Here is a 14,021-nt window from a genome sequence, read left to right as displayed (position 1 = left end):
TTCTAAAAGAAGCTGCTAAATGATAAATTCAGCTGTGTTGAATGTGTACTAGTAAAATATGAATGGGTCATCAACTTATTTTTTTTCCATTGTGTCTTCCCTGTTATTTTCCTCTCTTGGCCCAATCCCATTTCCTTCCTTTTCCTTTCCTTTCTCTTTTGTTCTTTCTCTCCAGGGAGTCGGTGAATATTCAAGTTCTGAAGGCTTTTGTGAAATGCCACAACTTCAACAAACTCAATCTAGTAGATGCTCTGAGGTAGGAATGTCATTGTATAGTATCAGCCAACACGCTTTCTACGTAGTACGCTGAATTAAAAGGGTATATTCAAGTCAATTGCATGTTCCAGACAATAGTATCCAGTAAGCTTTTATAAAAGATTATTATGGTTACAGATGCCACAGTGTTTGAATTCTTTCTTATACTTCTTAAGTTATGAAATGCGTTAAATGAATTGCTAATTGCTAGTGATGTGTACAAAGCCTAACAGAATCCACTAGGAAGACGTTCATTGTGTCAATGTTTTTGTAAAGGTTTTGAACTCCGTAAGAGCGCACTGCTCCCCAGCCTTCTGGGTTCCTTCTTGCAGGATGACTGTGCACTCCAAAATAATTACAATCTTACAGGCATTTTTTCACCCCCAGCCCGAACTATGTGCTCTCTGATGTTTGCTAGAGGAGCACACGGGCACTGAGGGGCGCTGGATCCAATGATCTGTCCAACTTCAGAGCTTACAAGCGCCATAGCAAAAAAACTTGGAAGTGTGTACTCCTTGCCTAGAAAACTAGCCACCTCTTTGTAGAATTGTAGATTGCAGTCAATGAGTACTAAACTATAAAATTAAAAATCCTTTTGTTCTTGAGAACAAAAAGGATTTTTAATAAGAGATAAATTGCAAAGTTGCTGGTTTTTACTAGTGATGAGCAGAGGTACTCGGATAAGGTGTTATCTGAGCATGCTCGTTTGCTAACCAAGTGTCTTCGGCGTGCTCAATAAATATGTTCAAGTCTCTGCGGCTACATGTCTTGCGGTTGTTCGACAGCCGTAACACATGCAGGGATTGCCTAACAAACAGGTCATCCCTGTATGTGTTGCAACTGTCGAAGCCGTGAGACAAGCAGCCGCGGGGACTTGAACATATTTGTCGAGCATGCAGAAGATGCTCTGTTAGCACACGAGCATGCTCAGATAACACCTTATCCAAGCATGTTTGCTCATTACTAATTTTTACCTGATTAAGATTATGAGACAACCCTTTAAAATCCTGTAGAAAACTAATATTCAGCAGTTGCTTTCAATCAATGCACCTTTTCTAGCTATCATTGATGTTACGCCATTGCAGGATCTTTTCTATACTCATGGATTTACCAAAGTTACTCCTTTGAAATAGTATTTCGCTATCAGACATTTATGGCATATTCACAGAACATAAACTAGAAACATCCAACATGTCTCCTCCTCTTTTTGGTGCTAAAAAAGGGAGCAAAGGATTCTCAGTCTGCATGTCTCAAAGGGGAATAGTCTTATCTAAACTTTTTTAATTGTCCACCAAGCATTGCAAAATTGTGTAGTTTTGTAATAAACTTCCTTATTTTCGTTCCTTCTCTCCCAAACACTATACAATCTGAGTATGGGAAGTTTCTCTGAGTATAGGGCTAGGGAGCAGAGAGGGGCAACCGTATCTTTGATGCAATCTGTGCAGCTGCATAGGGTCCCAAGCGTTACACACAGATTGTTTTTTTTTATTGATCAGGATTTTGTGCTTTGCAGCGTTTTTTAGACATAGAGCATGCCACTTCTTTCAGCGTTTTTTCAGCGTTTAGCACCCATTGACTTGAATGGATGGTGAAAAAATGCTGCAAATAAGCTGGTTGACTTTTCTTGCTGCAGAAAAGTCAAGGACAGCCGGATGTGACATCACTCGGCTCCATTCAGCCTGTCATGCAGCATAGTGGACCCGAACCCCCCTTCACTGGATGAATGGTGTTTGGGTCAGTTTAATACAGTGTTTGACGCCCTGTCATATGCATGACAGAGCGGCAAACACCGCTTCTGATCGGCGGGGAAATTCTCCCCGCCAGTCAGAGAGCTGCGGTTCCCACGCTGTCAAAAGACAGCAGGAGCCTTCAGCTGGGATCAGAGGTGTGAAGTTTACCTCCAGTCACTGGTGTCAGATGATGGGACTACAGCTCCCATCATCTGACACCTACAGCCGCTAATTGCAGTGAGAGCAGGAGCGCGAATGGGAGCATTCGGAGCATTCATCTGTGGCTCCTGCACTGTATATATATATATATATATATATATATATATATAAAAAAAATGGCATGGGGGTCCCCCTTATTTTTTGAACCAACCAGACGAAACTTACAGCTGGGGGCTGCAACCATCAGCTGTCAGCTTCAGCAAGGTTGGTTCTCAAGAACAGAGGGGTCCCCACGCTGTTTTTTAAATTATTTAACTAAATCATTTAAAAAAACGGCGTTGGGACCCCCTCATTTTTGACAACCAACCTAAAGCTCACAGCTGAGGGCTGATATTCTCTGGCTGGTAAGGGGCCATTGATCTTGGCCCCCCACAGCCTAAAAACAGCTGCCCAGAAAAGGCAGATCTATTAGATGCAGCTATTCTGGAGCTTTGCTCGGTTCTTCCCACTGCCCTGTAGTGGTGGCAAGTGGGGTAATGAGGGGTTAATGTCACCTTGCTTTTGTAAAATGACATTAAGCCGACTTAGTAATGGAGAGGTGTCAATAAGACACCTATCCATTTTTAATCCCACAGTTGCTAAAGGGTTAAATAAACACACATAATTAGAATAAAGTCTTTTAATGAAATAATACAACACACATTTTTTCCATTGTTATTAAACTGCTATTCCAATATTGAAGCCCTCGTTCTCCTGCAAAAAACTTAACATAATAAACCAACAATATCCCATACCTGTCCAGCGTATAGCAAGTCCCACGACGTAAATCCATCTCGGGGTTAATCAGTTTACATCCGGGAGCGATACTAATGCGACTACTCCTGGCTGTAAACTACTGGGATATGAATGGGAAGCAGCGCGTACAGGCTCAGTGGCTAGCGGTGACATCACTCAGTCTATGTTCGCTATCGGCATGATCTCCTGTGACCTCAGCACCGTGGGAAAATGATGATGCTCAGGTCACAGTAGTTCATGCCAGCAGCGAACACAGACTCAGTGGCGTCACCTCACTGAGTCTGTGCTCGCTGCGAGCCTGACCTGAGGTGAACTCTTCAGCGTGGGAAAATGACAGTGAAGAGGGTACCTCACGTAATCCATCCCATCCCACCATCCATCCCACCACCCATCCCACCATCCTTCCCACCATCCATCCATCCCACCATTCATCCATCCATCCCATCATCCATCCCACCATCCATCCAATCATCCATCCATCCCATCACACCATCCATCCCATCACACCATCCATCTCATCCCACCATCCATCTCACCATCCATCCATCCCACCATCCATCCATCTCTCCATCCATCCCACCATCCATCCATCCCACCATCCATCCCACCATCCATCCCTCCATCCATCCCACCATCCAACCATCCATCCATCCCACCATCCATCTCTCCATCCATCCCACCATCCATCCCACCATCCAACCATCTTTCCCACCATAAATTCATCCCATCCCACAATCCATCCCACCATCCATTCCATCATCTATCCATCCCACCATTCATCCATCCATCCCACCATCAATCCCACCATCCATCCCACCATCCATCCAATCATCCATACATCTATCCCAACATCCATCCATCCCACTATCCATCCATCCATCCATCCATCCATCTATCCATTTTTCCATCCCACCATTCCACCATCCATCCCCTGTCAGTGTGATTTGAACTTGAATTGACGGCTTTTCAAAGAAGGTACGGTTCTACAGGAAGTTTTTTTTTTTTCTCTGGGGCACTCAACTTTATTAGCTTGCACAAAGAGACACAAAAACGCATGAAAAAAACGCACCAAACATGCACCAAAAAATGCACCTAAACCTGCGCTTTTGCAGCAGCTTCTTTCCTGCCTAGAAATCAGGTTTTGATGCAGAAAAAAAGCATCAAAAATGCCGTACGTGAGCTTACCCTTAAGGAGGCCCATTTACACCTCCCAAATAGGTAGAATGATGCATTATGATCATCTGTGGGATTGCAAATGTTACTTATGCTGTTCTCGCCCAAGTGCCCTTTTCTGCTTCTGTTCACAAGTGAGTGAAGTGTATTATAAAAATTCATAACCTTAATTTGTTTGGAGGTCAACGAAAAAATAAGGGTTTAGGAGCGTTGCAACTGGGACAATCTGTTACCCTCACACCCGAGAATCTTGTGCACCACTGCCACAGCCAAAAATAGCAACAAAATCTTCATGATCTGTGTTCTTCCAGACAATTTCTTGGTACTTTTCGATTACCAGGAGAAGCACAGAAGATTGACCGAATAATGGAGTCTTTTTCTACTCATTACTGCCAATGTAACCCAAGCACCTTCAAATCCACAGGTAACCATGGCCTGTGTAACTGATTGTTATAATTATTATCAATAATTACAAATTTCACACCGCTCTCTTGTTCTAGGAAATGTTGCATTTTTTTTAATATACCGTAGCTATTGACACACTGAGACATTATGGTCCCAATTGATCAATGCTTTTCCCAAAAAATTCTGGCATAAAAGCTGTCAAGAGTCCAAAATTTAGGAGCCAAAATTTTGAGACTTTTGCCATTTTCATGCCAGTTTCTCCCAGCTCAGACAAAATTGAAGTAGCTGGTGCAGGACACCTCACCCCTTCTAGTTCATAAGAAGTTGTGGTACTCCCTACGCCAGAAATCTCACTTCAGTCTGTGACCAGAGGGAGATTTCTGGAATGACGCATGGAGGTGCTCTCCACTCATCAGATGCTCCAGATTCAGGAACAAGCATGCACCTCTTCATGAATCATCTGACTCCGTAATGACCCAGGATCAACGGCGTTCTTGATGAAAACGGTCCAAAATATTTTAAGATTTTTACCCCACGAGGGGTTTAAGTGATCAACGCCAAGTATGGGTTATTACCAACCTAAGCAACTTACGATATACATAGTTACCATGATTTGTGTTGGCAACTTGTTTCACCCCAACACAGAACCATCCATTTTTGGGAAGGCTGCCCTTTTGGCCTGGGATGCCACAAATTTTTAACTTGTCTCACCCCAACACTTTTTTGGAAGGTTGCCCTTTTGTCCTGAGATGCTCAGAATTTGCTGGGATTACTCTTGAAAAATCTAAAAATTCCGAAAAATGTACAGCGATTTTCCCAGTTTGTAAGTCATGACTGTGTGAACAGAGCCCTATTGCTGAAAATGTAAAACCCTTTCAAAGGGAATCTAATCTGCTACCCTAACCATGGACAACTTGGAATAGGAACAGGCTTCCACATTACAATGAAAATCCTATCACCCAATGGAGACTTTTTCTTGTACCTGGTTCTTCTTATGTTGTCTCTGAATGTTGCTGCATTTTAGAGTTAAACGTTGATTGCAGTAATGAGGAAGCCTGTCGGGATTTCTTGCCGCCTGTGGTTATGGCAGCGTGAATCTGCTAACAGGTTCCTGTTCACTAGAAATTCCAGGTCAATGTATTTTGGCTGCTTATCTCATATTGCATATTACTTGAATCTCTATCATCAATATCAGAGTCAGTCTCACAGTCGGACTCGCTCTGGTTTTATACCGTTACGTGCGCTTCTAGCTAATTACAGAATCTCAAATACTGATTCATCGAGGAAACTTTAGACTGGAGCTGGAAATGGGATATTTGCTCTACCACCCACTGATATTCCCTTTCATTTAACCACCAGTTTCCATGCTTACAGAGAAGCCCACTGAGTATAAGCCATCAATACTTCATCTAGCGCTGCCGAATGGTTTTCTACTTCAGTTTTACCATATTTTTATACAGTGATGTAATGGAATATTTTATTCAAAAGTTTACAATTTAAGATGTCACTAATCTGTGTGTCGTCCTGGTGGACATTTGGTGGTCTTGATGGTTTTGTTTCTATATATATATTTGCAGACGCGGCGTATATAGACCACTATATGATAGGACTTCTTGAGCTTGTGGTCTGCTGGGTTGATGTTCTCAACATCCTGTTTGAGTGGAAACAGTAATAAAAATGCAAAACCTTTCATGTCTTTTGGTCCCCTAAGAGCTTAGATACCGTAACATGCAAAATGTGTTGTCTGTGATTACAAAATCGCTAATGATATCCATTGTAGCAGCAAAGCTTTAGACACTTTATGCACCAAGTAAAAAATCCAATAACAAAAAAATCCTCCTCCTAATTTCTTCTATCTTTTTTTTAATATTTTCATTCATTCAGACAGCTGCTACATCGTCTCTTTCTCACTGATCATCTTAAACACATCTTTACACAACCCAAGTGTTAAAGAGAAGCCTGATCTGCAGCATTTCATTTCTTTACATCGGGGTGTACACCCAGGTGGAGATCTACCCACAGAGCTGCTGACCGTGAGTAATCCTAAACATCATGCTGAATATAATAAGAAGTTGTCCATTACTCAGAGTGAGATGCCATCTTCAAAATTCCATGCAATACCATCCGATGTCAGATCATGGTTCCTATGGTCCTCCAGGCCAAATCGTTACGAGAGTCCACCCTCCATTTGTACATCTAGGATGCTTTATCAATAATCTTTTTTCTGATAAATAAATCATAGTGTCTCCAGGTTGTCTTCTGCTGTAGCTTTGGCCTCCAGATTCTCCCAAAACTGTTGCTGTCTGGGAAAGAGAGGGATCGTGCATTTTGAGTTGCGCTGCCTGATCCTTTTGTTTTCCGGGAGATAAGAGGTGTCTATCAGTGTTTTACTTCACTTTCCTAATTCAGAACACAGCTTGCATTTGTGATGATGGTTATTAGCTGATGGGCACCCATTAAGACCCACAGCCACCAAAAGGGCTTCTGGTTCTCTCGTGGGTTGTTATGAAGAAAGTGCTTACAGTAAGGCCTCTTTCACACTTCCGTTTTTGACAATCAGTCAAAATCCGCCAGGTTTTGAAAAAAACGGATCTGCAATTTTTTTTTTTACGAATCCGTTTTTTTCCCCATTGAGTTGCATTACTGGCTTCTGGTTCTCTCGTGGGTTGTTATGAAGCAAGTGCTTACAGAAAGGCCTCTTTCACACTTCCGTTTTTGACAATCAGTCAAAATCCGCCAGGTTTTGAAAAAAACGGATCTGCAATTTTTTTTTTGCGAATCCGTTTTTTTCCCCATTGAGTCTCATTACTTGCGGATCTTGACTGTTGGTCATCCGTTGGATCCATTTTTGTGAGGATCCGCCAAATTTTTTTTCATCCGCCGGCATGCCTGGACGGACCATGCAACGTTTTTTTTGTGGTTGGATCCGCATTTTCCAGTGCGCATGCACGGAGAAAGGAAGTCAGGGAGAAAATTAACCCTGAAATCCTCTCTGGCGGAGGAAAAAAATTCTCTCTCTCTCTCTTTCTCTTTCTCTCTTTCTTTCTCTTTCTCTCTTGCTTTCTCTCTCTCTCTTTCTTTCTCTCTCTCTCTTTCTTTCTTTCTCTCTTTCTCTCTTTCTCTCTCTCTCCTTCCCGGCCAGCGGTTCCTTTAAATTTCCTCATTCTACGGATCCGTCAAAAAACGGATCCTGTGGCATCCGTTCACATCAGTTAGGAACGGATCCGCTTGTCCGCCTTTTTGGCGGATTTTAACTGACACAAAAAACTGAAGTGTGAAAGAGGCCTAAGTTATTTTACTAGGCTACTGCAATAAATCCAGGGTCTAAATATGATTTGAATATGGCTTAGTAAGCATCAGACCAGCACCCAACATTTTAGTCAATATCAGTTTTTTTTTACATGATCCCAGAAAGTTTTTAGGAAACTCTACAGAAAATGATCGACTGCACTTTGCCATCAGTTTCATTAAAAGGATCCACTGATACATATGACATAAATATTTTTTCTATAGTGAATAAAGTAACTGAGAAGAGGAAAATGCAAGTTTAAATTGAAAAAACCCATACACATTAGATATAGATTAGGTATCTCTCCCAAGTTTCCCATACAAGGGAATTGATTTCAGCGCTCATCCGAGTGCTGTGCAGTATACACCGACAGTGGAGGAGATGGAGAAAATACATTCTCCACCTCCTCCGCAGCTGTGCTCTGATTCTCTCTGAGCGAGAGCCTCGGAGCACAGACGCAAGACATTCAGCTCCCCCTCGCAGCAGAACAGGAGCCGAGGGTCATTAGCATATCGCATCTGATGGTCTCGCATCACACGTTAGTGTGACCACGGCCTTACAAGCAGAGTGGCTTCAGCCCAAAGTCCTGTATCATGTACCCAGCATCTGCAAATTTTCACATATGGAGTTTTTTTGCAATTATTGTTGCACACATTTTTTGTGTTTCACATCCATACTCGCTTGTTCCTGGCAGGACATGTACGAAAGTCTGAAAAAGGAGCCATTTCAGCTTCCAGAGGATGAAGATGCCTGGGAACTCACGCTTGCCTTCCAAAAGCCACAAAGAGAAGGATGGCTTCTCAAAATGGGTATGTTTTTTTTTCATCCAAAGTCGAGCCTTCTTGGTGCATCCAACTGGAGTAAAGAAACAGGTCTTCTGCGTTTGTAAAGACAGAGTTTGATCCATGAGCAACTATGCAAAATATTTTATGCTTGGATGGTAAACCTCTTGTTTAAATTTAGAGGGTAAAAGTTACATACAAAAATTTACATAGACATGGGTGTAACTATTATAGATGTAGGGGTTGCAGGGCCGGCCCGAACGTATAGGCGAACTAGGCGGCCGCCTAGGGCGCCGACCCAAAGGGGGCACCAGAGAAAAAATAGAAAAAATTATAAAAAATCTTTTCAAAAGGCAAAATGTTTTAGGGATGGAAAGAAAAGTGTACATATTTAAGGGCAAATATGATGCAAGAGAGGTTGGTTGGGTTGGCAACAATTTTGATAGAATCTGAAGTTGCTAAACAAATTAATCTCGGTGACTTAGTGTCATCCTTTTAAAAAAAAAAGGCAAGGAAACAAAAATTTTAATTACCTATGGTCGTTTTTGTTTTGTGTTATTGATTACTTTGTATATATTTGTCCTATACAACTTCTCAGAAGATTAAAGAGTTAGGAGAGAGTTAATTAATCATTGTTGTTGCGGTTTATTTTGCTCATAAATTTATATCCCAAGTTTTCATCTACTGCCAAGAATAGTAGGGGCGCAACAAAATAGTTTCGCCTAGGGCGCCGTAATCTCTCGGGCCGGCACTGAGGGGTTGCAATCGCCTCCAGGCCCTGGAGACTAGGGGGCATTTAAAAGGCCCCTTTGTTGCTTATGAAAAGACTATTGCTATTAATAATTCGTGTTAATTGGGGCCTTGTTGGATATTTTTTGTTGGGGTTGTGGTGTAGTGACCACTGTGTCCGCTAGGGGGCGCTGGGTGGGTGTCCCAGGAGAGAGGATGAGTGGCAGGATGCTGAATGATCATTATGTATCCCAAGGTAGGTGGCCTTGGGATGGAAGCTTGAATATATGTGTTGATCAGCAGAGGTACTGCTGACTAGAGTTGAGCGAAACGGGTCGGTCATATTCAAAAGTCGGCGACTTTCGCTGAAGTCTGGTTTCATGAAACGAAACCCGACCATAGCGTCAAAGTCGCGTTTCAAAAGATGCTTCCAGCGCCCTTTTTCAGCCAATGATGGAGGACGCACACTGTGGGCAACGCGATGACATGGGCATCTGTCACCACCATCTTTGAGAAGGGCATGCAAGTGATTGGCTTGCTTTGTGTGGCGTAACAGGGGCTATAAAAGGGCGTGCATGCCGACCGCCATCTTACTTCTGCCGATATTAGCATTAGGGAGAGGTTGCAGCTGCTGATTCTGAATAAGGGAGAGCGTTAGGCAGGGAAGAAGAACCAAAAAACTTCTGCTGGTAGCGATTTCCACTGTACAACACAACACTTTGTGTGCAGAGGCAGGGGAGGCTATATTTTTGTGCATCAGCTCTCTTGGTTATTAGGCTGCCTTAAAAGGCTCCCTGATAGCTGCATTGCTGTGTGCACACTGCTGTGCAAACTGCTTTTTTAAAAGCAAAAATACTTTTCTTCCTCTTTTCTGCACAGTTACCAAGGGTTCATTTTTCCACCATTTTGTGTGCAGCAGTCCTGCTTATTAGGCTGCCTGCGTCCATACTTGGACTGAGAGCATCATTGTCAGCATCCTCAAATCTATAGTGAGAGCCAAAATCTCACCAATCCTATAGACACCCTTCACCTTGTCATTCACCATCCAATTTCAGCCTGTTACATTGAGGTGTAATCTCTACTGGGCCAGAGACAATAGTTCTGCGTTCTCAAATCTCTAGTGAGATTCAAATTCTCACCAATAGTAGATACACCTTATACCTTGTTTTACAGTACCATATAGCTGGTGGTATTTTAGGTACATTTTCACAAAAATGAGCAAGTATGGTGGAAGACGCCATGGAAGTGGGCGGGGGTTGCCAGCTGGTCCCGATGGTGGTGGAGTTGCATCTGTTAGTAGTGGCAAAAGCACAATAGCACCTAAGGCAGGAGGCGTTGAGCCTGCATCATCGTCTGACTCCACAAGGCCTCAAAGGCTCTCTTTTCTGGGAGTAGGTAAACCACTTTTAAAGCCGGAGTTTCAGGAACAAGTTTTGGCTTACATTGTTGACACAGCCTCCAGTTCTATCGCCTCCTCTTCTGAAGTTTCAAAAAATAAAAGCACTGAGTCGTCATTGGAGGCTCCTGGTCAGGAACAACACCTTTCCTTGTGTCCTTCACCCCTACCAAAAGTGAAGGATGTGGCAGGCCACGCTACCGATTACTTCATGGAGCTCTTTTCACATACCATGCCTGGGTTAGCAAGTCAAATCGTGAATTCCCCAGTCCAAGATGAATCTGACATGGAGTGCACTGATGTACAGCCACTGCTAGATTTTTCTGCTGGTACATTCACTCAGAGCACTACATTGTCCTCGCAGTGTACTGACGCAGAATCAGACCCTGATGAAACTCAGGTGCCCCTTCCTGCATACTATACCACCTTACACGGTGACAGAGGAAGGTGCACATGAAATTGAAGAGGAGGTGATGGATGACCCAGTTGTTGACCCAGATTGGCATCCAATGGAGGAAGAGGGTGCCGCTGCCAATAGCTCAGAAGCGGAGGAGGAGGATCCGCAGCAGGCAACGACATCGCAACAGCTGTTATCTGGCAGGACCATAGCAGTCCAAAAACGTGTTACAAAAAACAAGAGTTGCAGGACAGCTTGGCCAGACGGTCAAATTAGCATGCACAGCGTGCAAGGTCTCAAAATGTCTTCCATAGTAGGAAGAGTGCAGTGTGGCACTTTTTTGAACAAAATCCTAATGATCAGGCAAAGGTTATCTGTAAGAAGTGCGCAAAGACCTTTAGCCGAGGGAAAAATCTGAGAAATTTGAATTCCAGTTGCATGCTTAGACATTTAACCACCATGCACTTGCAAGTGTGGACGGACTACCAAACCTCACGTACCACATGTGCACCTGCTCCGAATGAAGGTAGTCAGCAACGCTACATCGCTTCCCCCACTGTAAGCCCACCGGTTAGCACACCACCACCAGCAAATGTCGAGGTGTCGTCGCAAGGGCAAAGCAGTCATGGAATCACAATGTTATTGCTACAAAAGACTGAATCTAGGCCATCAGCAACACCACCAACACCATCAGCAACACCAACCATCTCTCAGTCCACCATGTCCACCGCTAGTTCCACCATTTGCAGCTATGAAGTCCAGCTCACCCTACCAGAGACTCTGAGTAGGACAAGAAAGTACTCATCCTCTCATCCACGTACACTGGCTTTGAACGCCCACATTGCCAAACTAATCTCGTTAGAGATGATGCCCTACCGGTTGGTTGAAAGCAAAGCTTTCCGCGAGCTCATGGCCTAAGCAGTACCATGCTATGACCTACCCAGTCGGCACTTTTTTTTCGCAAAAAGCCATCCCAGCCCTCCACGTGCATGTGAAAGACCGCATTGTCCATGCACTCAAGCAATCAGTGAGTGGAAAGGTGCACCTCACAACAGATGCATGGTCCAGTAGGCATGGCCAGGGCCGTTACGTGTCCATCACTGCGCACTGGGTTAATGTGGTGGATGCAGGGTCCACAGGGGACAGCGGTGGTGGGACAGTGCTGCCTAGCCCACGGTATAGGAAACAGTTGGCTATAGGCGTTCGACCCTCCTCCTCCAGAAGCGAAAGCTCGTCCACAGAGCGCACGAGCACTCCATCCGCAGCTGCCAGTGTTGCACACGAGGTGTCCCACTATCGAACAGCTAGTGGCAAGCGTCAGCAGGCTGTGTTGAAGATGATGTGTTTGGAGACAACAGACACACCGCGGAGGTACTGGCCGACTACTTGCAGCAACAAACTGAGTCATGGCTGGGCAGTCTACATCTTGAGGCAGGCAAGGTAGTTAGTGATAACGGCCGGAATTTTGTGGCAGCCATAGCCCTTTCAAAACTCAGACACATACCTTGCCTAGCTCACACCTTGAACCTGGTGGTGCAGTGCTTCCTCAATAATTATCTGGAGTTAACACCCCTGCTCCATAAGGTGCGAAGACTGTGCTCACACATCCGCCAGTCGCCCGTACACTCCAGTCGTATGCAGAAGCTGCAGCGATTGCTCCACCTTCCCAAGCACCGCCTAATTATCGACGTTGCAACATGGTGAAACTCCACCCTGCACATGGTTCAGAGGCTGTGCAAACAGAGGCAGGCTGTAATTTATTTGTGGGAGGATACACGGGCAGGCAGTTTGCAGGCAGACATGGAGTTATCTGGTGTGCAGTGGTCGAAGCTGAAAGACCTCTGTAAAGTCCTTCAGTGTTTTGAGGAATGCACACGGCTAGTAAGCGCAGATGACGCCATCATAAGCATGAGCATCCCACTTATGCGTCTGCTCATGCAAACTTTGACGCCCTTTAAGGAGCAGGCGTCTGCAGCCGAGGAGGAAGAGGAGGAGGGAAGCCTTGATGACAGTCAGCCATTTTCTGGTCAGGGAAGTCTCGTGGACAAGGTGGAGGAAGAAGAGGAAGAGGAGGAGGATGATGGGGATGATTACTTAGGGGAGGAGGATGCTTCTCAGGGGGCAAGAAAAAATGTTGGCATGGCAAGGTCAGGTACAGGGTTTGTGCGTGACTGGAGGGATGTGGATTTGCCAGAAAGTGCTCCTCCACCCAGCACTCGCAGTGTATCATTGACACCTGGAACATTTGTCCACATGTCTGATTATGCCTTGCAGATCCTAAAAAGGGACCCCCAAAATGATGAACGATGACGACTACTGGTTGGCCAGCATCCTGGATCCATGCTATAAAGGCAAATTCCAAAACATCATGCAGCAGGAGAGCCTAGAGCTAATATTGGCTAACAAACAAGCAACTCTGGTAAACCGTTTGTTTGAGGCATTCCCAGCACACAGCGGCGGTGATGTTTTTCCAACGAGCCGTAGGTGGCAACATGAAAGAGGTGTTCGTGGTGCACACAGCTGAAGTGGCGTTGGACAGAGGCGTATCTAGGCTTTCTGGCACCCGGGGCAAGAATTTGGTTCGGCGCCCCCCCCCCCAAGTACATATGCGACTTGCACAGTTAGTCATGTACCCACGAGCTGCTCTCCCTAATGCTCTCAATGTTCAGTAAAAAACTGAAAGCAGGAAGAGAAGCTCGTTGTCACAGGACCATAACTATGAAAATCGCATATGAGTGAAGTGTACATGTGATGAGTACTGGAACCTGCAGAGCTGAATCCTGACATTGCAGCTTCTGAATTCTCACAACTAATGCACTGCACACATTTAGGATTCTCTTTTGCCGATATACAGTCATGTCAGCACAAGTATGTGGTTTGTATACTGGCCACATTCCGACTAGACGTGCCC

At 44.5% G+C, this 14,021-nt stretch overlaps 1 protein-coding gene across 3 annotated transcripts in view; it reads left to right on the top strand.

Annotated features, from left to right (window-relative positions):
- CYTH4 (cytohesin 4) overlaps positions 1 to 14,021 on the top strand; it is a 74,771-nt gene that overhangs the window by 41,152 nt on the left and 19,598 nt on the right. For all 3 annotated transcript variants that reach the window (XM_073574339.1, XM_073574338.1, XM_073574340.1), the window contains 4 exons: positions 176 to 256; positions 4,424 to 4,536; positions 6,402 to 6,550; positions 8,501 to 8,615. In XM_073574339.1, coding sequence (XP_073430440.1) covers positions 176 to 256; positions 4,424 to 4,536; positions 6,402 to 6,550; positions 8,501 to 8,615 — 458 coding nt within the window. The remainder of the gene's footprint in view (positions 1 to 175; positions 257 to 4,423; positions 4,537 to 6,401; positions 6,551 to 8,500; positions 8,616 to 14,021) is intronic.

The sequence above is a fragment of the Dendrobates tinctorius genome, unplaced genomic scaffold, assembly GCF_039654945.1.
Source record: "Dendrobates tinctorius isolate UK_male_01 unplaced genomic scaffold, ASM3965494v1 ptg000038l, whole genome shotgun sequence".
NCBI classification, from domain to species: domain Eukaryota; kingdom Metazoa; phylum Chordata; class Amphibia; order Anura; family Dendrobatidae; genus Dendrobates; species Dendrobates tinctorius.
This window is presented reverse-complemented; position numbering and strand designations above follow the sequence as displayed.